The sequence below is a fragment of the Arachis hypogaea genome, chromosome 5 (genome assembly GCF_003086295.3).
Source record: "Arachis hypogaea cultivar Tifrunner chromosome 5, arahy.Tifrunner.gnm2.J5K5, whole genome shotgun sequence".
NCBI lineage: Eukaryota > Viridiplantae > Streptophyta > Magnoliopsida > Fabales > Fabaceae > Arachis > Arachis hypogaea.
In genome coordinates this window covers 107446924-107473815 of record NC_092040.1, presented here as the reverse complement: position 1 = coordinate 107473815, position 26892 = coordinate 107446924, and the positions used below count along the sequence as shown (strand labels likewise).

General features: G+C 30.7%; 1 protein-coding gene and 1 long non-coding RNA gene across 5 annotated transcripts; one reads left to right on the top strand and one right to left on the bottom strand.

The window, feature by feature from the left end:
* The first annotated feature begins 2123 nt into the window (after positions 1-2123).
* On the top strand, positions 2124-9852 carry LOC112802561 (uncharacterized). 2 transcript variants are annotated; one of them, XR_011882390.1, is made up of 5 exons: positions 2124-2702; positions 4924-5002; positions 7601-7656; positions 7956-9124; positions 9259-9852. It is a non-coding gene; the product is annotated as an uncharacterized lncRNA (long non-coding RNA). The 2 variants fall into 2 exon arrangements; XR_003202440.3 differs by lacking the exon at positions 7601-7656 and having other exon boundaries at positions 2137-2702.
* A 1547-nt stretch (positions 9853-11399) lies between these two features.
* Positions 11400-17817, bottom strand: LOC112802560 (probable alpha,alpha-trehalose-phosphate synthase [UDP-forming] 9). Of its 3 annotated transcripts, none has more exons than XM_072237758.1 (6): positions 17361-17758; positions 17124-17173; positions 15227-15270; positions 12934-15009; positions 12498-12771; positions 11400-12190 (listed from the first exon to the last, which is right to left on the bottom strand). In XM_072237758.1, exons 4-6 carry the CDS (start codon positions 14910-14912, stop codon positions 11834-11836), a joined length of 2610 nt encoding a protein of 869 aa, XP_072093859.1. In that variant the 5' UTR covers positions 14913-15009; positions 15227-15270; positions 17124-17173; positions 17361-17758; the 3' UTR covers positions 11400-11833. The 3 variants fall into 3 exon arrangements, with proteins under 3 accessions (XP_072093859.1, XP_025701609.1, XP_025701610.1); XM_025845824.3 differs by lacking the exon at positions 15227-15270 and having other exon boundaries at positions 12934-14919; positions 14993-15009; XM_025845825.3 differs by lacking the exon at positions 15227-15270 and having other exon boundaries at positions 12934-14919; positions 17361-17817.
* Between the last annotated feature and the right edge of the window lie 9075 nt (positions 17818-26892).

Here is a 26892-nt window from a genome sequence, read left to right as displayed (position 1 = left end):
GTAAAGAGATCTTCGTTGGCGAGGCGGCTACTTGACGGGTGCCAAATCAGTTGTTTCGGTGTCCACCTATTGTTGGGTCCTTATCCATTACATATGCTTTGCATGAAAAATAAATTATAATAAAATATTACATTTTCATAGTCTAACCTTTTTAGTTTTTATCCATACCTATTGTTGAAATAATTTCATGAAACACCCAGAAAAGATGTTTTCGAAAGATACTGGATGCATTTCTTTCAGTTATTAAACAAATAATTTTGTAATTTAACTTTATATATAATTGAAAAGAAATAAAAATGGATTTTAACAAAAAAAATATTCTATTTGGTATCTAAAACCTTAAAATTTAAAATTTTAATTTTTATCGTGTAATAAAATTTATATAAATATGCCAAAATTAATCTTTTCTAGTAAAACAAAAAACCCTAAATTTTTTATTAATAAAAACGTTTAAACATACAAATCATAATTAGATTCAGCGGATAAGTACTGAAAACGTTTAGTTGTTATTCCTCTTTCATCCTCGTTACTTCCATTGCAGGAGACCACAGAATTGGCAAAATATCAGCACATAGCTAATTAGATATTATTGCGATGCTCACTGGAAAAGGAAAAAAAACTATACATAGCAAAAACCATGTCCCTTTAATTGTGCGTTGTGCACTGGTGATACCAAAGCATATCCGGATCTGGGGGAGTGCCAAATCAGTGACACAGTCATGACAGGTTGGCAACACAACTTTCTTTTCAGTGAGTTGACTTTTTTGGGACCAAACTGATCCTCTGGCTGATGAATCAAGTATATATGCAACAGTTGTCTCCTACCTCTTTTTGCAATATTTATAATTTATAATTTTTGGACAAATTACATATTTAAATAAAATGTAGTCTAAAATTATTTATTTATAACATTTGTAAAATGATTAAATTTTGATCTTAAATATAATTAATATAAGGTTAAAGTCTTGTTTTTCAAAATTTGGGATGAATTCTATTTTAGTCTTTAACGATTTAATTGTCTTATTTTTATTTTAAAACATTTAAAATGACATTAATATTATCCCACCATTAAATTCTTTCTTAACACTTAAACGAAATTGATGTATTATTAATAATACTTTTATTAAAGTTATATTTGTTCAACCTCCTTTCTTACATTCACCCTCTCAACAAACTTAAATTTCATTCTCCTACATCTTTTTATACTATTAATTCTTTAAGAGAAAATTGAGAAGGAGAAAGAAGAGAATAAGAGAATGAGATTTGAGTTTACTAAGAAAGTGAAAGTAGAAGAGGGAAGTTGAGCAAACATAACTTTAACAAAAGCATATTGTTAGTGAAAAATTTGACGGTAAAATATTAAAACGTTTAAAACCAAAATAAGATTCACCTCAAATATTGAAGACCAAAACAATACTTTATCCTTAATATAATATGCTACATGCCAAATAAATTTCAAAATTTAAACGTAAATCGTTATAGGATATAGCTATTTATGTGTATACTATAAAAAAATTAAATTAAATCTTTTCAATAAAAAATTTTAGATAAATAAATTATTTTTATAATTAAATTTAATTAAATTTTTTTATGTTTTTTTCCATTCTTCTTCGACTAATATTTTTTGTCATTAATCTTTGAATTAGTAAACTAATTTAACTAAATTTAATTACCAAAATAATTTGGTCATATAATCTCATTGATAAAAAAATCTCTCTTCATTCCGTACAACCTTTTTTTTCTTTGAGATGTATATATATTTTTGCTAATAAATCTCTAAAATTATTTATTTTTTATTGCTTTATTTTACGACTTTATTTAATTTCTTTAGATGCAATTACAACAAGAAAAGAATTTCCGATTTTACTTATTCATACCAAAGTTGTTTTTAAAATTAAGAAAAAAAATTTGTTCGTAAAAAAATAACAACCATAATAATTAAAAATATATCTTTCATATTAAGTTAAACATAAACTCAAATCAACTAACAAAAAGGTTTTTTTTAAGTAAGATAAAATATATTCATTTCTAAAAATTCAGAACAGAATATATTAGAGTCTTTTGAAAAATACGACAAAAATAAAATGAGATACCCACATTAAATTATAATAAATTACTAAATCACTCAACTTTACTAATTAGATAATCCTTTTTCATATTCCATCGCAAGTTTTATTACTGACACGAATATTAGCTCAACAGAAGAGTCTTTCTCTTCAAAAGCTTGAAGATTCCTAGCTTGTTAAATTCTCCAGAGTAACGTTGTTACTAATCTATTTTCCTTCGTACAATATGGTCTCTTCTTCGATTCCTCTATCAACCTCTCCCATCGTTGCTAGAAATGATTTGTCACTATCGAGCTCAAGTAAATCCTAAATTTCGTTTTCCTCCATATTAATTGAGTCTTTGGACAATCAATTAGGCAATGATTCGTTGTCTCTTCAGCTTCATTGCATCTAGGGCACATATCTTAGATTTCTAGGATTCGGCTATTGAGTCTGCTTCGAGTTGGTAGCCCATCATGAAAAGCTCTCCAAAGGAATATTTTCACCTTTGGCAGGCACTTGAGTTCCCAAGGCATGTTCCACAACTTTTTGTCTTGCCATTGTGCAAGGAGTTGGTTTTTCGGTGGGTGCGAGAGTTGGAAGGACAATTTACATCCCGAGGCCACCGAGTAGAAATCATGCTTTTCTCCTTTCTAGGTAACTGAATCCTGTTCCTCTTGTAGAATTAGAGTTTGCAAAATTTATGCTGCTATGTTTGGGTTGAAGCTATTTCTGATTTTGTTTTTGTCCCACTGTCTGTTATTATTAAGTAGTTGATTGACCCAAATGAGTTGTGAATCTATGCGAGCTATTTGGTAGTTTGAGATAGGACTAAAGTTGCTCATTCATGAATCTTCATAAATTCTAACCTAATGACCCATTCCAATCTTCCAATATAGTCCATGTTCTAAGATATTCCTTCCTTCCAAAATCCTTCTCTATGCCCAAGAGAGATTCTGACCTGAGGTAGCTCTTTGAAAAGAGGAATATCAATAGTACTTACTTTCGTAGAGTTTACTGATAAGAGAATTAGATTTTGTTAGAATCCTCTAGCTTTGTTCATCCAACATAGCTAAATTAAACGCTTTTAGATCCTTATATCCTAATCCTCCTTGTTTCTTTCTCTACACATGATGTCCCATCTTATCCACTACATTTTTCTATCTGAATCTTGCTGTCTCCACTAGAAATTCATATATTTCTTTTGGATGTCTTCTAGGAGAGTTTCAGGTAGCTTAAAATATCTGAGTGTATAAATTAGAATTGTCATAGCCACAACCTTTATGAGTACTTCTCTACCACTAACTGACAGTAACGATCTTTTCCATGCTTGTAATTTTCTCTCCACTTTGTCCTTAATGAAGTTAAAAGTCAGTCTCTTTGATCTGTGAACCACTGATAGGAGGTCCAAATACTTATTCTGGACTTCTATGTGGAAAATTTCTAATGTCTGTGCCAAAGAGTCACGAATATGGTCCAAGATATTCCTACTAAAGAACACTGAGGATTTGGAGAGATTAACAACTTGATCATTGATCACTATAGCATTCTTATATTCGCAGTTGCCTATCACATTCCTGAGGGTTCGCCTTACAAAACAAAATGGATTCATTTGCAAAGAATAAATGGCTTATCAGCGGACACCTATTGTTTAGTTTTAGCCCTGAGATTTCATTCCTCTGTTCTCTTCTATGGAGCAGATAGGAGAATTTCTCTGTGTAAAGTAAAAAGAGATAGGACAAAAGGAGATTCCCTTGTCTTAATCCCCTACATGGTTTAAAAAAATCATGTGATTGACCATCCACAGTAATAGAGTATGATACAATAATAACACATTCCTTAATCCATTCGATATGTTTTTCACATAACTCTAATTTCTCTATGATTTGGCAAATGAAACTCCATTCTATAATGTCGTATACTTTACTCATGTCTATCTTCACAGCCATCTCATATTCACCAAATTCTTATTTTTCAAAAAATGCATGAGTTCAGTGCAATATGAATGTTATCGCTTATAAGTCTTCCTTTGATAAAAGCACTTTGGTTGTGACTAATAATTTTTATCAAGGATTTCTTGCATGCGATGAACTAGAAATTTTTTTGGATATCACCTTATAGAAGATAGTATTTTAACTTATTAGCTGTACCTGACTCATAGTCTTTGTATTTTAGACTTTAAGGATTAAACAGATGTGGGTGTGGTTCAATGCCCCCAACATCCTGTCTCGAAAAAAGAAAATTTTTATATCTTCACAAAAATCTTCCTTTATTACCTCCCTAAAATGTTGATAAAATTTGGTAGAGAAACCATCATCTCTTGGGGCCTAAAAGAGGTTAATCAAGAAGGTAGTTTTTTAATTTCTTCTTCTGAGATCCTCCTTATGAATATCACCTGAATATCACCCAATGCTGACCTAGGATTGGATGAAGTGAACAGTTCTTGGAAGTAACTTGTTTCTATTTGAGCTATGCCACTCGGTTCAGAATTAGAATTTTTGAAACTGTTTGTTTTGTAAATTTTATTTTCTCTGCAAATATTTTGGAACTTTGTATGGAAAAACTTAGTGTTCTAGTCACCCCGTTTCAGCCATTGCATTCCCGCTTTTTCTCTCCAATACCGCTTTTTCAGCCATTGCATTTTGCCTCTTATTCTTCTCCTGGTCTAACAGCAATTTCAATTCTAAAATGTGTTTCTAAGAGTTATTAGTACTGGCTTTTGCCATTCCACTAATGCATGTTGGCACTTTTCAATTTAATGAAAAATTGGACATAGGAGAGCCTTCAACTTGAATTGTGCAGGCCTCTTTAATTATTGCAGTTGTTCACTCGTTATCACATCATCTTTCTTGAAATCGAAATCTTTTCTTTGATTTAGGTTTTTCCTTCTCAGTCAGCAGTATAAGAGAGCAGTGTTCTGGTCCGGCATCGTCTAAGTGAAGGATGGTCGCCCTCAGGTACTCTCTTCTAAACTGAGTAGATGAAAAGCATCTATCAATCCTCTCTCTAATAAGATTATTCCCATATTCTCAGTTGCACCATGTGAATTTCATTTCTTCGTATCCCATGTTGTAACACCCTACCATACAGAGCTTTACACCTAGGATGTAAAACAGAGGTGGCGAGGCGCTATGACCTCTAAAAGTATATATATATATATATATAACAAGAAAAATATATCAAGGAGCCTTGAAAGAAAAATGGTACGACGAAAATAAAATCGAAGGTACAACACTCACGAAAAACGGAAAGATAGAAAGGTTATACAGAAAATCAAAAGACAGATATATAAAAGTAGAGTTCTAAATGATAGTTATGTAATCAAGATCTAGACTCGACCTGCGAAGTAAAAGTTGGCTAGAATATATATATATATATATATATATATATATATATATATATATATATATATATATATATATATATATAACCCCAAAAATAAACCAATAGATAAATATAAATCCCGTTTCTCCAAGTCAACCTATAAGAGGGACAAAACATAATATATATAAGATGGAGAATCTATATACATATATAAACATAAACCAAATACAAACACCAAGTTTCAAGATAGTTCTTCACTTCCAAGAGTCTCCAGAATGTTTAGTGCGGTGCCTCCTGACCTGCATCTGAAAAGCAACAATATGTATGAAATGAGAACCGAAAGTTCTCAGCATGGTAAAGGTGCCCATATAGTTAATATAAAAGGTCTCGGAAAAGCCAGATGCAATCCTAGAACTTTGACACTCAGATATAAATTTAAAGGAATAAACAAAACTATAAATTTGGTAAAACTCTCTAAAGTATTCAAATCTCAATCTAACTTAGCTTTAATTCTACAATTCACTTTCTGTCTCATTAAACTCTAACCCCACAATTCACTCTCTATCTCCTCTAATCTAATTGTGATCCAACCCTTCACTTACTATTTCCTCCATTCCTCCAAAACTCCAATGCACTGACAAGCAATACAGACAAAGTAAACACAAGTAGGATATAGATACAGCAGGTAGTAAATATAGTAGCTAAGCATAATAATCACGTAGGCAAGTCCAATTAATGCACAATCAAACAAAATAAACAAATACATATGATAAATGCCTATCCTATGAACGATGAGTCTCATCTGTCAGTTATAAACCCTATCCGACATGTTTGGTAGCTAACCTTAGACAGAACACTAAACACAGAGCAAGTAGGACAACGCTGGAACCCTTGTATCTTACCCACGTACCCAGAGTATGGGACAACTTCACCCTTACCTCTCACCCAGGTGGTGTTACAATTCTCAACCCGGGGCAAGTGGCGACAGAACATAATTAACCCTTGCAACTTACCCAGAGTCTCGAACTCTTCCTCGAAGCAAGTGGATAACACCAATGTGTCTTACCCAGCTTATTGACTCTTACCCGGAGCAAGTAGATAATACCATTGCATCTTACCTGTAGTCGCACTCAGAAATTCATTCTCATTATCATTACAACTCATTCATATTTATCTAATTTCGTAATCAATCTCACTTCTCATCATTCTTCTTCCTTATCTTTTTCTCGGAGCAAGTGGACAATGACACTACCTCTTACCTGGTTACACATATCTCATCCAACAATTAGACTTAAAACTCAATTCTCATCATTCTTCATTCCTTATTATCACACCTCCGATTTTGTTCACCAACCATTCATACGCAAAATACAATTCATTCTTATCTAAATAAAGCAAACTCAAAACATAATCCTTTTTTTAATAACTCAAAATCAAATTATAAAATCCTTAAAAATTCAAATCTTTCTAAATAACCACTTCAAACAAAGCATCCTATTTTCATAAAAATTTCAACAGCATCTCCTCTAAAACTTGGACTTTTGCCATCCCTCAAGGGTCCCGACTACCAAACCAAAGACCTCTTGATCATTCAAATCATTTCCAGTATCAAATTATTTCAAAATCAAACCAATTCCAATGTTAAATCTTTTCCAAAAACCAACCAACTCCAATAGCAAACCGTTTCCAGAATTGAATCACACATCACATACCATATACACAATCCATCAATAATTCATTCAACTCATTCCTATCTTAAGGTCTTCTAGCCTAAGTTCTTACGTGGCATTAAACATTAACTACGAAAAACCAAAACCATACATTGGCCGATTCCTCCCTAAGCCTGAAACACCTCAATTATCTACCATTCCTCAAGCTCCAAAGCTCAAACTTTCTTACCAATTGAATTTTCAGCTCCCAAGATTCAATTCCAAGCTTCCAATATCCACCAATTTAACTCCAATTCAACAAGATATACGATATAATTCATACAATATCACAATAATCAACATTGAACTTACTAAATCACTAATTCACAAGATTTAGGATTTTCTTACTATTTTCCATGAGTCAAATAGACAAAATTCAATGATTATCCACTAGTAGAGTTCTCCTAAACTATCAAAATCACAAAATCTCTCAATTACCAAAACCCAAATCACAAAATAAAAAAGGAAGAACTGGGTGAGAAAACATGATTCCCTTACCAAATTATTTGATGGGTTTTGTAGAAAATTCCGAAACAAACACGTGGCTACTGACGACTCGTCAATCGAAGCTCCGGATTGTAAGTTACATGGAATTGAATCTTTGGAGCAAGGTTTCCTTTCTTTCCTGCATGTTTCACGTATAAAGAATGGGAAGAACAGATGAAGTTCTTAAGGGAGGTTAAAATGGGTTGGGCCTTGGGCCGATTTTGGCCCGGTTTAACCAGTTTGGTCCGTTCGGCCCAATTCTGGGCCAAAATCTTTAAAATTAATGTCAAAATTTGTATTTTAATTATTTTTTTCATTCTAAACTATAAAATTTAATCTTCTAATTTTTTAAATATAATTAATTTATTGTTAAGCATTTACTAATTTTCAGGGTTTTACATAAAGTCAACCAATTCTTCATCATTGATAAAGCCATTGAATGCGAAAATGGATGAGGCAGACTTCATACGGCCTCCTTCTTTCTCGTGATATGTGGCAATAGCATTGAAGTCATCAATCACTAGGAAATTAAGGTTCACCTGTGTGTTTGAACTCCAAGATCTTTCTGTATTACTCCAATCGGTTTCCCCCATCACAATCAAAATGAGCTACACCACTTCTAGTTTCCTTTGCTTAGTTGGATCATACCAACTAAAATAGATTAGAAAATTAGAACTGGCTTGTACCGAGATATCTGTTGTCTCTTTTCACACCAACACCAACCTTCTAGCCATACCTCTTGGTTCCACACAATGAGTGTGTGCAAAACATGCCATACTACTCTATCTCTTCACCGTCTAGGTAATATTTTTGGTTTCGCATAAAAATATTACCTCGGTTGGATGAGATCTACATATCCCTTTTATGTTGTGAATTGTCAAGGAATTTTCCATACCCTAACAGTTTCACATCATCATCTTCATGGCTTATTGGGTGTCTATTTTAGGGTGGCACCCTCTCCCTCTTCTACAATTGCATTGTCTTTTAAACATTGTTTTTCTTGATTTTTTGGTCCTTTTTCTCTTGATGTCTTTCTTTTGACACCAGAGATATTGATTATCTATTTATCTTCCTTCTTGCTAGCTACTTTAGGTTCTATTTTTTCTTTGCATTTTGGTTCAGCTGTTGAGTGGTTTGGCCAAATGTAAAGCATGCTGGTACCACTAACCCATTAGCCTCTCCTTTATCCTTCAAAATATTCTCTCCCGTACTTTCTTCTATGTTTGACAAGGATTTAAGTTGCTGAGTTTATTGGTTGATTGTAGTCTTAATCATATTAAGGCTTTGCTTGTTACTTCTTCCTCTTACTTGCTCTCCCTTTCTTGTTGAGAGCATTGATAGACCAGCTAATTGTTTGATTTAATTGACTGAAGTTGGTTTAACTTGTTAATCTTGCTGTCTTCATCTGCCTTTCTTAGGATTTCCTTCTCTTCTCCCTACTTGCTCTGCTTTTAGCCAATCTCTCCATCCTTTTCTTCAACTTTCCCTTCTAGTGAATCCTCAATCTGGAAGTTACAAGCTCCTACCTCGTGTCCAGTATGACCACAATAATTACAGAAGGTATTAATCCTTTTATATTTGATTGCTACATCCAATAGTTTATTGTTAGGACCTTCTAGTTTGATATATCTCTTTAGTGGTTTTGTCACATTCATGTCCACTTAAATTTTTACTATGCTATTTTTTTTCTACAGATTTGAAAAATGTCAATGTCGAGCACTTCACCGAATGATCTACCTACTTTCCTACCCAATTCTTTAGGTTAAACTGTTTCGAAAGCCCCCAAATTTAAATCCATGTTGGTTCATAGGCAAAATCAGCCTCTTCAATCGATTCTGTCTCTCTCCATCTCTTTATATTAAGGATGTATTTTTGCAAAGCATGGTCCTCTCTCTCAATTTGCAGCACATCCTTCTCCTCACTAAAGAAGAATTGGAATATGTTCCCTCCATGATTAATCACTTTAAATTTCTCAGGTTGTCTCCATATAGAATGCATTACTGCCTCCATTGTTTCAGATGAGAATTGCCGATCTGCTAGCAATCTTCCTATTAGGCTCCTCTCGCATCTTTTTTCGTCTTCCTTGGATGTTTTTTTCTTCAAAATTGATCACAGTTTTCTCCTTCATGATTCCCACTCTATAGTTTCTTGTGAAGACATATTCTTAATGAATTGTTGATTTTTATGCACTTTCTATTTTTTTTCATATTTGTATGTATGTCCTTCGTCTGAAAATGTATTTTGGATTTGTTTACTTTTCTTTCTCTTTAATTATCTCTTGATTGGTATGTCATCCTAGTTTTTATAAACAATAAAGAATATAAATGAATAATATAAATAACGTTTTGAATAAGTGAAATTTTTGTAATTTTAGCCGATTTAAATTAGATAAATCTAAATGTTTCAAATAATTGTATTTTTGCATTCTCAAAATAAGCATCAAAATCATTTTATGAATTAATTTAGAACAAAATAAAGAAGGTGCAATCATAGTTATAGTAAACTAACCAGATTCCATAATCATATATTGAAGGCACATATCCTCTTGTCTTTCTTTTTTTGGCAAAGATTGTCATCGTCGATCCCTTTATAATTTAGCTATTTTAGATACTAAATTTTGATCTTGGTTATAGTCGCTGAAAATCCTTCTATAAAAAGGAGAATAAGATATGAGCAAAGAACGATAATCCATTTTGACTAAATTGTGCAAGCAATACTCCATATGTAGAATAACAATTTCTATTCTGAATGCTAAAGAAGGCAATCAACACTATATATGAACTCATTTTTTAAAATGCACATTAATATTAGTCTGTGACTGTTGTAGTATAAAACTGTTAAAAAAGAGAAATATAGAAGATTGTACTGCTTGCAACGATTTCACAATTAAAAGGCCACAATTAAATACAAATAAATAATCAATCAAAAATATTATTTAAAAAAGCATAAGAGAGGACTAAACAATGAATTCAAAAACTTATAGAAAATAACCTGTAAAGAGTTTGCTACACTGACATTTCTATCAGTGTGGCCATGAATGTTATTCAAATGTCAGTGCACTAAACCTGCTCAGGAACAAAAACTGTGTCGGATGTCGCTCTAGATTTCGCAATCGAGTTCCGCCAGAGTTCGACATCGCCATGGGTAAATCAAACCGCTAGAGGTAGCAAAAAATAGTGTGTTGGTTCGGAGAATGGTATTGGCTCATAGATTCCTCGGTTGAGGTACTGGGTGCCTCATGGGACCGCAAAACATCGCAAAAAATAGTGTCTTAGTTTGAAAAATAGCAGTAGATCATGAGTTCCTCAGTTGAGGTACTAGATGGCTCATGAAGAGATACCAATAGAGAGAGGGTTATGACATCCATGTTTTCACCGAGTAAGAACAGTAGAGATGAAGAAGGAACTCCTTTTATTTCATTGAAAAATAATTTATTTTAAAATAATTTACTAAAAGTTGATTGGTTGATTTTTAAATTTTGTCAAATAATCAAACATGCTAACATGGTATTATTAGAGGAGAAAACATCACTTAAATCTACTGTATAAAGAGTTAGTATTAATTTTAATATTTTTTTATTTTTTTTGTGAACTAATTTATTTATCGTTATCTATTTATAAAAACGTAAAATCCCTTGCTCATTATGTACAATACTAAACACCGATATATCGATTCTTGATTATTTGACAATGTACTTGAACCTTAATATATCGTGTTACTAAGAAGCTATAAAATTTGGGACACAATTTATTTCGAGAGGCAATTTTTAGTGTTTTATTTATTTATTTTTTTTTACTAAATTATAACTAGAAAGCTATTAAATTATGGTACAAAATTTATTTCAAGAGGCAATTTATTTCTTTGAGCACACAACACAAGAAACAACAAATTTATTGTAGATAATTGATAAAGCAGGGCACCTAGACAACTATGTGTCTGACTTTCGGCTATAATGTGTTGAAGTTTAATAAACAGTCAAGCACTAAACAAAATATACACAATGCAGCATGGAAATCTCCACAATTTACACTTTACTCGGTGAAAAAAATAGGGTAAATAATTCATGACTGGAGATTTATTAATGGTGTTCATCCTTTATAAACCTTTCTAGTTCATACCGAACCTAGAATGCCTAGATTTTGTTACTACCTACTAATCAAAACCAATCACTGTAATTCCCCTAATTATCACTATCTAGAACCTAAAGCTGCAGTATTTTCTATAATCAAGACTAATTTCTTGCAAGAAAACTAAAAACGAAAAATATAGTCACACTAAATCAGGCACGTGACCAATATTCTCAAAGCAAGATTTTGCATTTTGAGAAGAAGCTTCTGCAGAAAATGTTGTTAGAGGCTCTGAAGCAGTACTAAGAGCTTCAAGTAGCATTGTCACCTCGGCCGTATCGTCTAAGTAGTACCTCGCCTTGCTTGGTTTCTGCCCGACAGTACATGCAAAGATTTCTGGTGCTGCAGAGGTGTTTGCGTTATAAGATTTGGTTAATATGGCCTCGAACATGTTCTCGTCGGATCTGTCATCCCCAATGCACAGCACAAAATCTGGGGATTTTCCAGCACTGGCTAGCTTAGACAGCACGTCTTGTGCAACTAGCCCTTTTGTAATTCCCTGCAAAGTTGAATTTGAGTATACTGGACAAATAACAATTTTGACAAAATGAACCTAAAAAGATCTAAACAGCAGATATGTTCCGTTTGACAAACAAAACCAAACGTTTAGTCAATTTATTTATATACTTATATACGTTTGGTTTATTTTATCAAATAGAGCATATCTTTGGAGGATCATTTTGTCACTTGCATCTTTTGAAGTCCATTTCGTCAAAATCATAATATTTAGGGGTACAAAATGGTTATTTACTCCTTTTTTTTTTGGGTACTTCACTTAGGTTGAGATGAAAAAATAGGATATATACCTGATGCATGACTTCAACAATGTGCTGTCCCTTCTTAACGACCACAGGCTCATTTGCAAGAACACTCTCCAGGTGATCCAAAAGCTCCATGGCTTGCCAAGATCCAAAATTCGGGTCGGCATCATAGTAATGCCACACCAAGGCACTCTCTTTGGTCTCTATATACGAGCCGTCAGTGGCTTCGGTATACAACCTCATCACAGGTTCAGCAATCTTTTTCCAAGCAAAATCTGTGCTTATGTGGCTCATTTCCCAGTTTGACTTGTTACCCCACCTATGGCACAGATCAAACAAATATATTATCAATCTAGACAACATGCTAGCAAGTTCTTTATAATTGTTTTAAGAGGAACGTATGGAATTGATTGAAATCAGTTAAGGGATGCCATTATTGTTAGTAAACAAATTGAAAATGACAAACTACAAAAGCACTAACCTGATAAAATAGCCGTGTTCAGCTGCGATACCAAGATTCTTGCATTGATCAAACCAATCACCCAATGAGGATTTCCCGCGGCCACTGACAATAAACACTGTGTTCTTAGGATCACTGCAAAGATCATTCAGCACCGATATAACCTGAGGGCTGGGTGATTTATCAATGGAAGATTGAGGTACAACTGTGCCATCATAATCCAAAAAGATTGCCCTGTGACTTGTACGTTTATATGCAGAGACAATGTGGCCATCCGAAAGCTTCCTGAAATTGGGAGAGAGGGACAAGACTCGATAATTCAGGCCGAAGCCGAGGCCCCAATGGTTCTTACTACGGTGATCCTTGCATGACATCACAAGATCTTGTTCAAAACTTTTAGCCCAGTAAGCCACATCATGAGAACTAACATATCTATAGTGCTTCTCATGCCGCAAAATTTTCTCTGCATTAGACATTGTAACAGCCGAATATAGAGCATCAGCTACAGCACTAATGTCCCATGGATTCACCCTGATTGCTCCACTGAGAGATGGGGAGCAACCTATAAACTCAGAAACAACAAGTGCACTCGTCCTCTCAGAATCATGGTCGATTTCTAAAGCTTCATCCATTTTAGGACTTCCCTGCCTGCAGACAATGTACTTGTATGGAACCAAGTTCATTCCGTCGCGCAACGCATTCACAATGCAACATTCTGCCATAGCATAATAGGCTGCCTTCTCATAGAAAGGAACATGGCGATCGATGATGATGACAGGTTCATAACCTTGAAAACCAAAAGTTTGATTTATCCTGTTAGCAGTGATGTATGCTTCCTCCTTTGCATCCTCAATATCCTTGCTAGAACCCCTCAGTGGATTCAAGATTTGGACCATGACCAATTCGCCACGAAGTGTCGGATATTCCTCCAGGAGTTGTTCAAGCGCCAAGAGCTTTAAACTTATACCTTTAAATATGTCCATGTCATCAACACCAACAATAAGTTGTTTCCCCTTGAATTGTTCATAGATTTCTCTTGCTTTGGTAGTAGAAGAAGTATGATCTAAGACAGATTGAAGTCTTCCCATATGAATCCCAGCAGGTAGTATTTTGATGTATATTGTTCGGCCCAAGTACTCGAGCCCAATGTAGCCCCTCTTGGACTCATATTCCAAGCCAAGCATTCGACTGCAGCAGGAGAGAAAATGGCGAGCATAATCAAATGTGTGAAAACCAATTAAATCTGCATTTAGCAGAGCTTTCAAAATTTCACCTCTGACCGGCAGAGTTCGATATATCTCGGATGTAGGAAAGGGACTATGCAAGAAGAAACCAAGCTTGATCCTGCTGTAACGCTTTCGCAGGAATGTCGGAAGAACCATTAATTGGTAATCATGAACCCAAACATAATCTATGTCCGGGTTAATTACCTCTGTGACTTTATTTGCAAATATCTTATTGGCAGAAACATAAGCCTGCCACAGTGTCCTATCGAAGCGATTGCTATAACCTGGATACATTGGCAGCATGTAATGGAATAGAGGCCATAAATGTTGCTTGCAGAATCCATTATAGAACTGATCCTCGATTTCGGAAGGAAGAAAAGTAGGCACACACTTGAATTCCTCCAGCAACTGATTAGAAACTTGCTCTTGCTCACTAGCATCAACATCAACCGTCAGAGATCCCACATAAACAACATCAACTTCAGGAGGGAGACCATCTTTTAACTGCCAAAAAATTGAGTCCTTGTCATAACTGAAACTCCATTTTCCAGAAGACTTATCCTTCTTAGCATCAAGAGGAAGAAAACTTGATACAATAATTATCTTCTGACGCTGTTCCGACTGGAAAGAATCCTCACTGCTTTGCTTGCTTTCTACGTCAGAGATAACTCCGGGAACAGTCATAACTCGCGGAAGTGCTCTTGGAGTTTGAGGGGTGTTTAAAATATTCCCTGACGCTAAGTCCAACAAATTGGTGTATGATCTTGCCACCATGGTTAATCTGAATCCCAGTTTTCAAATTTTGAGTATAGAATAAAGTATGGAACGGTGTCAACTAATCTCGAATTAATTACCAGAGAAAAGCAAGAACCTGCGAAGACACAAGAAATAGTTATAGCTATATAATGCAGCGGCACAAGACACAAGTACACAACTGCATCAAACTTCCCAAGTTCAATTAATATTTAATATTTAACTTTCTCATTGATGATATTATAAGTCCAACAAGTAAAAATATCATTGAATACTACAATACAAAGGAAATTTTACAGCATGTATGAATAAGCAATCACAGAAAATTTCCTCACCAAGTTTGCAGCACGGCACTTCAATTCAATTACTGATTCAATATCTATTTAAAATGCAAGAAAGAGAAAGCATCAACTTATTTCCCATCTACAAATAAGAAGCATCACATTGCCTCAGGTAATTGCTCAAATTCTAACTCAATGTTAAAGAAATGAAGAAAAGGCTACATAGATAACCATCAGCACTTAGTATTATGATTATGAACCTTCTGGTGATAAATTTTCTTTCAAAGCTTCAAAATTCACAAATAACACTAACTGGACTCTCTTCTTAAAAGAGAAGAAAAATATTCCAGAAAATCTAAACATGGGTTTAATTTGGTGGTTCTGGCACAACTCTCAGATGATCCGTTCTATACACTTAAAGCAGATTCAATCGGACAAACACATAATCACAAAACTAGAAAGAGAATCTAGATTTGAATAAATTGATGCAGTTAATCTCTGGAATATCCCCTTGTATGGTTGTACCAGATCTTTGCATCACTGGATTCTATACAAGCACAGCGATATTTTACTATATATAATTACTAGGTACAAAATATTGGAGTAAAATTTAGCTAACTAAATCAGAACATGAAAGGACATCTGCATTAAAAAGTCTGATTTCTAAAAACTCGTATAAACACAAGGAAAGTTGCTCTAATAAATGCGGCGGATAAGGAGTAACACTACATCCTTATTCTAAATTTTCTTAAAATTTCTTTCCCTGCAAACGACGAGCTAATGTTGCTCACTAGCTGCTCCTAAGCAAAATTTTTCTTAATAAAGATTTATATTACAAGTTGTGTTTCCCATTCTTCATACACTTTTAAGACTCTCAAGAGCTGTAAACTCTAGAATAGAAAGAACTTCCTGCCAACATCAGCAGTATGTCACTATACTTTCAACTATAATGCAGAAAAATTCAGCTTAAAACATTAAAATACAAAAATTGAAACAGAAGTATTCAAGAAATGCATATTATAAAGCAAGATTCGTTACCTAAAGTTAACTCAAACTCATGCAGCCTATATCAGAAATATCCCTTTAGACCCAGACTCTAAATCATCGAACTTGATATAAGGACAGAAAACTTTTATTGGAAACACAAAATTATAGAACTTATATAAGTGATTTTCCATCAAATCGTTGTACGAAAAGACCACCAACCGTAATAGATTGCACAAACTTGTGCACATCTCTTTTCAAATACTAGCCTATCACACTATTTGTCAATGCCAATCATATGAAGCCTGTGAATGAGAAGGCGTTACCGTCAGAGACAGCTAGACAGTACAGCCTATCAGGACCTAGAAAACGCGAAATTTCCGTAACACATTCCTATGCATATCACTCAATTAAGGAAACCAACTTATTGATTTCTTCATTTTGGATACTAGATAAATTCATGGAATCCATCTACTCAAAGTGTTCCTGCATAGTCCCTATGCTTAATACAGAATACTTAACAACCAAACATTGTCCCCATAGTGTCATGTCAATATTTATTAGCAAACCATAGTAGCGAAATTCGAAGCACACATGCTACACCTGAGTTGCAACTACATGAAATTGCGCATGAGGCTTTGTTTGTTAATGCATAAGAGACACAATTCAACAGCTGCACTTCCCATTTTTTTCTTCTGTTTCCATTCCAAACCTCTTAAAGTGGTTTCATTTATACTAAAGTTGTCGCTATGCGCACAAAGCCTAGCATGTCGACAACACCATCAATTTTGTAGCACCATGATTCATGGCATTCATGCACATGCAACACAATCATGCTTTCAAACTTTTCTTTTCTCTCTCAGAAAAGATACTTTATCCAATTATCCAAAAACTCCTAAGGCAAAAAATATTGAAAATCCACAAGACCCAAATAGCAAGGTTAAAGAAAGAGTAGCAATGTATTTACCTGAAAGCTTAAAGATCAAGAATCAGTGACTGTACAGAAGAATCATCAACCTGATAAGCAAAAAACAAGAAACAAAATCAGATACCAAAAGACCCATGGGGATTATCATAATTTATCTCTCCCTATGAGGGAGCAACAGGAATATGAAAAGGAACGTTGGTTATGTGGTAAGAGAAGAAAATTCAAGCCAAGTACAAAACTAGTCAATGAAAAATCACAAGTTTGACACATTCTTACCTTTCTTCAAGACCCTCTCTATGAACAGAGAAACAATGATGAGAATATACAGTTCGAGATGAAGAAAAGAATGAATGAATCAAATAGAATTCATGAATTTTGATGAAAAGAGGGGGAGGGATGAACAGAAGTGAACCAAGAATGAAAGAATTTTTTGTCAGCAAAGAAAAGATTTCTTTATTTTTTAGACAATTAAGTGTGTTAGGTTGGAAGCTGGTGAGGTTTGTGGGAGTTTTATGAGTTAGAAACCAACTAAAAGAAACACACAGAATATTTATAATATTTTTAATAATTAATGATGATTATTGAGTTGAAAAATAAAAACTGGAAATTATGTTGGGATAGGATTTTATTTTATTTTCTTTTGGCTCCGTTTTGTTTTGAATTGCTTTTGTGTTAGCTGGAGAAAGTGTTTACATTGATTCAACAAAGGATGCTGGCGACAGATTAAACGTTACAAAGTCAAAAAGGGGAAGCAAAGATACTGCTTGCATTTAAATATAGTAATAATAATTTTAATAATTTTGTGGAGACACAAAATCATCCTAGTTGGATTGCAATCCCCAAGATATTTTTTTTATGTCAAAATTATTTATATTTATTATTATGTGGCGATACTTTTTTTATAAATTTAATATTTATTTTTCTTAGAGTTTTGATAGGTATATATATTATTTCCGTCTTTTTTCTTACATATACATACAAGACATCATATATCAACAGAAATAATATTAGGTACATTAAAAATTAATTACTAAATTCCAATATAAATATAAATATTATTTAATTTATTTTTAATATGTATTTCGTATGAATAATTAATTTTTTATGTATATTTGAAATGATTGTATTATTATTGATATCGTTGTAGTAGATAATTATATAATTTCCACAAAAATATGAATATTTGTTTGAAGAGAATATTAATTGAAAATACACATAATTACACTCGAAAGGAATTAATCTCGTTTTCTAATTTTTCCAATTATAAAAAAGGGGATAATCTTGAAAATCCAATGTATATCAACATAGTTAGATTTTACATCTTATCTAATAATATATAGATTATAAAAAATATTAATAGAACTAACGTCCTTAAAAAAATAATTACATAACTTATCTCCCTTTTATTTTTTTTTACGGTTAGATTATATATTAAGTGATAAATAAATTTAAATGATGATATAAGATTGTAACCCAAAATAGAAAATGAAAGAAAATAAGAATTAAGATCACTTATTCGAATTTGCAAATGTAGTTGGTCTTACGTTATGGTCTTGGGATGAAAAGACTTTGCTTAGTACCAGAAATGCCCTTTGTTGAATTAAAAGACTTTGCTTAGAATCGTAGCGTCTGTCACGGGAACACGTCATTCGGATTGTAATGTTTTTCACGTTCTTATTTTGTTGGGAGTACTTGGAACAGAATGATGATATAATATGCCAATAGTCAAATCTTGAACATGCTTATATTTCCTCCTCCTATTTCTCTTTAATTTTATTTGGGAAACTAATTAAGAAATTATTCTTAAATTTGAATAAATAAATCATTGCTATAAAATACTTGAATGTACCTTTTCTTATCCTTATTGTTATTTCATTTGGTTAAGATTTAAATATGATTATTATTAATTCTAAATATCAATAAGAAAAAAATGGCAATAATAGAAAAAAAATTCATTCTCTCTGCTTCTTCTGTACTTTATTATTTCTAGTAGTAATCATAATGTTATTTTTTCACAACAATAATAAACTTAAAATAATGCTCAATTTTCAAACAAAAAAGCCACTATAGATAAATAAAAGTTTCTTAGAGTAGAAAAAACTCCTTTCATTATTTCATATAATTAGTTATGTCAAAAAATACAAAAGAAAAGAGAAATTAAAGGTGGTTAATATATATAAGACATTTAATGTAATCACGTCGATGACTATTGACGAATAATATTGAAGGGCAAAAAGGGATTACCACGAAATAGGTCAATGCCACTGTTGGAGTGGATATAATTTTGGACCACGCCCGCACGTTTATTTTGGTAAGTATGCGTTAGATATGATAATTAAATAATTAATAATAAATCACCATTTTAATGACCATTCTACTTTCTTCGAGTTTGCCATATACTTGACTTTGAATTTGAGTTGATACTTGATACATACGCCTCACGTATAGTATGATGAAATCTTTCTTTTTTCCTGCGCTGCATTTTAGTCCGATAAATTAAACATTAATTTATTGTAAAATTAAATTTTATTTAAAAAATTATTAGTAGCCAATGAATTATGATATATATAAATTAAAATAAAATTTGAATTTTTAAAAAATTTATCATAGATCAATAATTAAAATATATAAAAAATAAAATTCAAATTTTTAATATTTATTTAAACGAAGAATTAAGTTAACTATTTAATCATAGGATGGAGATAATTGACCATTAGACAGAGCATATCCTAAATTATTTATTTCTTTTTCTTTTCGTAATATTTAGATTTAATTTATTAATTAAAAAGGGTAATATTTGATACAATTCATTTAGGTTGCGTTTGTTTTTAAGAATAGGACAGGACAAAACATTAAAAATAGCATAGGATAAGACATTGATAAACAGAGTTACAAAATTGTGTTCTTGTATTCTATTTAGTAATAAACTAGAATAAATTATGAAAATTCAATTTATTCTTTTTTTTTTTCATTCAAAAAATTTGAGATGAAAAATATAATAATAAAAAATATAATTATAAAAAATTAACAAGAATAATAAAAAATAAAAAATAAGTTGTATTTCTAGTTAGTGTTTCTACACAAAATACACTAATTCAGTATCTCTAGATACGTCATTTCTGTCCATATTTTATCTGCTAAACACAATTTTATATCTCAGTATCTCTATTTCAATGTCTTATCCCTATAAACAAACCCAACTTTAGGGATCTAGTAACATGAAACGTAAACCTAAATTTATTTTCTTTTTGTTGTTACAATGAGCACTTATAAAGTCTTATAGATTACCCACTAAAGTAAGAGTTAAATCCGCAAAGATAAACTGAGCTCGAATAATATCTATATTTTCATAATATATATAATAGGAATATGAAAGAATAATTAGTGTCAATTATTTTTAGAATATTCTTTATTATATAATTCATAAAAAAAATATTTTCAAGATTTGAATCTAAAATTTTTTTAATTAAATTATAAATTATTTAGTATCTCAACCAATTTTATTTTTCTACATATTTAATAAATAACACGTTAGTGAGTATTGATACTAATTTATATAATTTGAATTTTTTTTAAAATCCGCTGTGTTAATTCTTCATTTTAATTTCTTTCTGTGACAAAAAACCTAAAATATGTAACTTTTTTAAGTTTAGAAATTTCGGGCAATGTGACTGGATGCAGATAAACATAGACAGATAGACTTGTCCAACAAAGTCATAGCAACTAATACCAATAAATAAACCAAAAAAAAAAAAAGCAGTCACAGTAACAAAATAGAGGACACGGCTTCTAGTAGGTTAGAGTAGTTATGGTCTCTTCTGTTGACACATTAAACTGATGATGAAAGTGTTATTAACTTATTATCTCGTTGACCCGTTTGACACGCATATAACGCACACCTTTTTCATCTTTTATAATACAGGTAGATTGAATTTAATAAAAAGAAGACTAGACAAAAATATACATAAAAGGTCACATGAAAGATATAATTATGTTTGAATTATTTAATAAATTATTTGTACACATTAATTTTATGTTTCGATGCTCACATTTATCACTCCAGCAATGAGAGTGTATCTTCATTAGTAAAATTAAATAGGGATAACGATTTCGTTCAATCTAATACTGTTTTTATTAGTGATGTCATTCTTTATGACACATTAAATATTTGATTTTAAAATTTAATTTTTAAGTAAAAGAATTTGTCTCTATTATTTCTTTTTATAGCAACACAAATTGAAGAAATTTTTGAAACCCTAATAAAGAAAAAAAATAGCTATATCGTAAATTCGTAATGAAAGAAGAGCTCCATCTCCCTTAATTGTGCCAGTATTTTCGACAACTCATCTTCGTTACTAAAAAACAACAAGAAGAAGTTTTACTATAATAATGACAATTATTTATATGGATTTAAATGTTGAAGTCTAGAATTAATTTAAATTCTGAGATTATTTTTTGATGTCTTTTGAAAAAGGTATTTATTCTTGTGTAAAAGATATCTCTGAATTATAGTTCGTTCTGTTATTGTTTGAACTAGCTTTTTTTAGAGTGAGAGAGTGAAACGTCTTCTTCTTGTGAGGGTGACGGCGTTGGACAAAGACTCCAACGCTCAAGTAAGTGAGTGTGTAAAAATATTCAAAGTGAGAATGAAATGAATTACATACCTGTATCTGTGGCCGTTATTTGAATCTTTGTTATTGGTTTTGACGGAATTTTTTTATGATATTCTGATTTTTAGGTTTTTAGTAGTTTTGGTTGAAGAGATTCTCGGAGAAGTTATTTTATTTGGTAAGATCCAATTTCGAGATTATTGTGGTGGGCCAGTATTTAGGTAACGGATCAGTATCATATTGTGTTATATTTTTTTATACTTTTTTTTCATTTCATGATTTGTGTTCTTCTTTTGTTATTTCTTAAAATTGCATAGAAAATTGATCAGAGATGTGAGTATTTTATATAGGTTGATAAAATTAAAGAAGGCGGAAGAAATATGAAAATTCAAAAAAAAATTAAAAAAAAAGTTTATGGAATGAGTCATGTCCAAAGAAGGGAGAGCTTACTGTTAGTCAGCTTAAAAAAAATTAAAGTGTATTAAGAAAATAATGATGACTATTATTTGTCTAGGATTGAGAACTTGTATCTTGTTGTTTATGGTAATTGTTCAAAATTGAAGTTTGGAATGTAATTCATCTACTAGGTTATATTTATTGTGTAATTTTCCTTGAATGAATGAAAATTTATTTCCTAATTTATGTCAATTCTAAACAGGTCCAAAAAATAATTGAATTGCAACACAATTAAATTTTAAAAATAATATCCATTTTGTCACCAAAAGAGCCATCACTAATGAAAACAGTAGTGCCATGCTAGATGAAATCATTACATATATACAGTTTTATTAATGGAGACATATTTTCATTGTTAGAGTAATGAATGTGACCACAGAAAGATAGGAATTATTTGTATACATATATAACTCATTAAATAATTATGTTTTTTTTAATAAATTTTTAAGTGTATTTTTGTCCATTTTTCTTTAATAAAATTATATGTGCACATCAAAAGTTATTATATATTTTTATATAAATATATATTATATAATTTATTTTTATACATATTTTATATTTTAATATATATATTTCACAAAAATTAAATTAATTTAATAACTAATTTTTTATATACACTTAACATATTTATCTAATCTGATATATTAAAATGTTATTCAATTTATAGTCTTTTTTTGGTCAGTGTCAATTTAGTCTAATTATGAAAATATGGGATTAATGTGCCTATGAGTTTTATTTTATTTATTAAATATTATAAGAATAATAAATTTAAAATTAATCATGATAATAAGTATTTTATTTTTTTATAATATGGTCTTAGATTAAGTTCTAAAAAAAAATAGCAAAACAGAATATCTTTTAATAAAAGAAGATTGTGCATCAAATTCTTCTCAATCCCTTCGTTTATATCAAATAGATAAGTATATAGAATTATAGATATATAAATTCATTCTTCTATAATAAAAACAATTATACTTTTTGAAAATATAATTAGTGTAATTCTCCTAACCGAAAAACTAAGGAGAGATTCTATCACCGTTTGTGCAAGACAAAATTCTTATTCCATAGATGATTACAACCACTCATTCCTCTCTCTTATATCTTCACACTCTATCTTAATTATTTTTTTGCTACTAAACTTATGTGGAGGACGAGTCACTGCTTTTTCATGGTATATATAAAAATAAAAGGTGTTTGTTACGGTACGATGATAAATTTATATGTACCGATACGTTTAAAATATAGACAAATAATAACAATTTACGTGAAATTTATTTTTCACATCAACATTTAATTTTTGTTTTTTTTAAATATATATTATATCACTACTTTTACTAATACGTCCCTTTAATTAAATAAAAATAAAAAATATTTTTTATTTAATTTTATAAAAAGTCTTAAACATCCTTCTTTTATTTGATTAGACAAAAATATCCTTTTAAATTAACAAAATTTTAGAATTCAATTAATCCTAATTTTATAGTTTCAAATAATTTAAACAACAAAACAAAAACATATTAAAAAAACAAAAAATCAAAGTTTCTTCATCTTCTCCAATTTCTCTAATCATTCATGCCCCTCTAAACAAAACATATAAAAAAAACAAAAAATCAATCGTTCTTCATTTTTTTCAGTTACCCCTCTGAAACAAAACAGTGAAAATCCCAAACCAAAATCCTAGGTTCTTCCCCGCTGCCTGCATCACAAGTTTTATCATCGCCTAAAGTGTTTGATCTAACATAGCCCCTCACATCTTGCATGTTTGATTTAAGAGCTGGTGTGGAGCTCAAATGCGACATGTGCCCAACCTCTTTAGAGGTAGAACCTTTGCTTGTATGGCCAATGTTGAGGCTTAATCGACGAAAAGGTGAAGAGCTTCTTGACTCTTTAGGCATTACTTTCGGATCTGATCCCTGGTGAGGCTCATTTGCAGATGAAGTGGAGCCTATGGGACGACGACGGCGAAGAACCTAGGGTTTGGTTTGAAATTTTTCCTGTTTTGTTTAAGAGGGGTAATTAGAGAAGATGAAAAACGATTGATTTTTTTTGTTTTTTTGATATGTTTTGCTTAGAGGGCACGAATAATTAGAGAAATTGAAAAAGATGAAAAAATTTTGATTTTTTATTTTTTAATATGTTTTGTTTTATTGTTTAAATTATTTAAAATTATAAAATTAGGATTAATTGAATTCTAAATTTTTTTTAATTTAAAAGGATATTTTTTTCTAATCAAATAAAAGAAGGATGTTTAAGACTTTTTATAAAATTAAATAAAAAATATTTTTTTATTTTTATTTAATTAAAGGGACGTATTAGTAAAAGTAGTGATATAATATATATTTAAAAAAACAAAAATTAAATGTTGATGTGTAAAATAAATTTCACGTAGATTGTTATTATTTGTCCATATTTTAAACATATTGGTACGTATGAATTTATCATCGTACCGTAGCAAATACCAAAATAAAAATACTATTTATATATTAAAATTAATCATTAAAATTAATTACTATATATTTATATAATTTAATTTATTTTTAATATATATTTTATATTTTAATATATATTCTATATTAATAATTAATTTTAATATATACTAATATAATCGTATAAAAAAATTGTATATACTACGTACTAACTATTAACTACATTAATCAAATATATGATACATTTAAAATAATATTCTACCATTTTTTGCTTTACTTAGAGCTATCCCAACTCGATCTTTTTCAAATGGTTTTTTTCTCATTTCTATCTAATCTATTGTATCTACAAGTGTAATAAAAAAGAATGGACTAATAAAATTTAGATAACAAACGATAAAATTGATGCATATTTTCTTATTAATGACCGGAATGAAAATAACAAAAAAAAACAAAAAAATAAAGAGGAGATTCCTAAGTCTCACAATTTTAACATCTTTACACATTGCTTTTTAGATGTTGCTAGTACTACTATAAGAAATATGGACTTTAGCCATGAAAAAACTGTGGCTAAAGTAAAAATAAAAATTGTAGCGAAGACGCACTAATAACGAATGAAGACGTGTGACTAACAAGAGTGACATATTTTTATTTAGTCGCAGTGTTTGGTCTATTAGCTACGATTTTGTAGATTATAAAAACATTTAAATAGTCACAGTTTTGATATAGTTACTCACACTTTAAATCGTGGCTAAATAAGAATAATATAAACGAAATGTATAATTTTATCACGTTTTTTTCTGTAACTAATAGTGGCAGGCCGGATTTTTTTGCTACTTTTTTTTTCTGTGGCTAATCTTAGTGAGTTATTTAGCCATGATTATTTTTGTGACAAAATAAATTCATGTACGAAAAAGTTTAGACAGGTCGAATTTTTTTTCATGTCTTTTTTCGTGGCCAATATTAATTAACTATTTAATAACACATAAATCCATGGCTAAAATTAATATTTTCTTTTAAAATAAACTCTCAGGCTATAATTACCAATTAAATAGTTTTTTTTCAAATTGAATTGCATATATTGTTTTCTATCTATATATTTACTAACATTTTAAAAATATTTTATAATAATAAATACCATTAAAACAACCATAACAATTATTAAAATAAAATTAACAAACTACATAATAACGGTAAAAATATGCATTGTTCAAATAAAGATTAAAAAAAAATAACACCAAGTTCTATAATTCTATACAATAAAAAATAAAATTATCTCTAATAACAGTATATATTAGATAGAAATTGACATTAAAATTAAAAGGCATGAGGTGCATCATTTCGAATGAGTGTGTGGCACATGATCAGAGAAGGTAGGTACTTTATTACTGTATTTCTGTCGTATAAATCTATGGTGAGTTATCACTTAATTCTTAACTTCTTGAAGTTTGCCTCTTTAAGGCTTGGTTTGGTAAAGTTTTTCGAAGAGATGCTTGTACTTTTTAAAAGCTCAAGCTCCTCATTTTGTATTTAGTAAATCAAAAAGACGATGTACTTGTACTTGCAGTTTTTAAAAGATCGGGACACTTTTGAAAGCACCTAAAATAGAGCTTTTCAAAGTTGGCTTGTGCTTTTTAAAATTTAAAAATCTAATATAACCTCATAGTGTTAACTAATTTTCAAATTTAATGCTTGCATTTATGTCTATTATAGTATTTTTAAATTTTAAAAGCTATTTTACCAAACGCAATTGTTGTTGCTTGTGTTTATTAAAAGCTATTTTTAATTTGATTCACTATAACAATATACACTATTTTTTAGAATTATATGTGTCAGAAAAGAATTAAAATTCGTAAAAAAAAAACAAATTTTGACACAATTTTAACTATGAAAATACGTTAATAAAAGTTTTGTCAAAAATAGTATTTTTAACATATAAGTAATTGTAAAAAAAGCTTAAATCTTATTTTGATAAATATTGACCGTCAAAAATAATTTGTTGAAAAAATTTGAGAATATATTTTTTGTGATACTTATTAACCGTAAAAAAAATTCTATTATTTTGACACTTATTGACCATAAAAATTCTCAACAAAAATTTTTAACAAAGAATGAGATGAGATCTTAAAACTGAAGAATAAATTGAGATTTTGAAGATGAAGAATGAGTAGTATGATCGAGCAATGTGATGCCAAAATTGACGGAGCTCAACGAAGAAGAAGAACAGTGGAGTAAGTTGAAAACAAATGAGTGTCAAAATTGAGGAGTAATTTTCTACAGTCAAATTATTCATCAAGAAAATATAGAAAAATTGACATT

Bases quoted from the DNA above. Each gene is read 5' to 3' on its own strand.
- LOC112802560 (XM_025845825.3), bottom strand. From the start codon at position 14,912: ATGGTGGCAAGATCATACACCAATTTGTTGGACTTAGCGTCAGGGAAT. The intron at 12,772-12,933 runs GTTAGTGCTTTT...TCTGTGCCATAG, and splicing joins GAACACGGCTATTTTATCAG to GTGGGGTAACAAGTCAAACT. The intron at 12,191-12,497 runs GTATATATCCTA...TCAACTTTGCAG, and splicing joins TTGTTGAAGTCATGCATCAG to GGAATTACAAAAGGGCTAGT.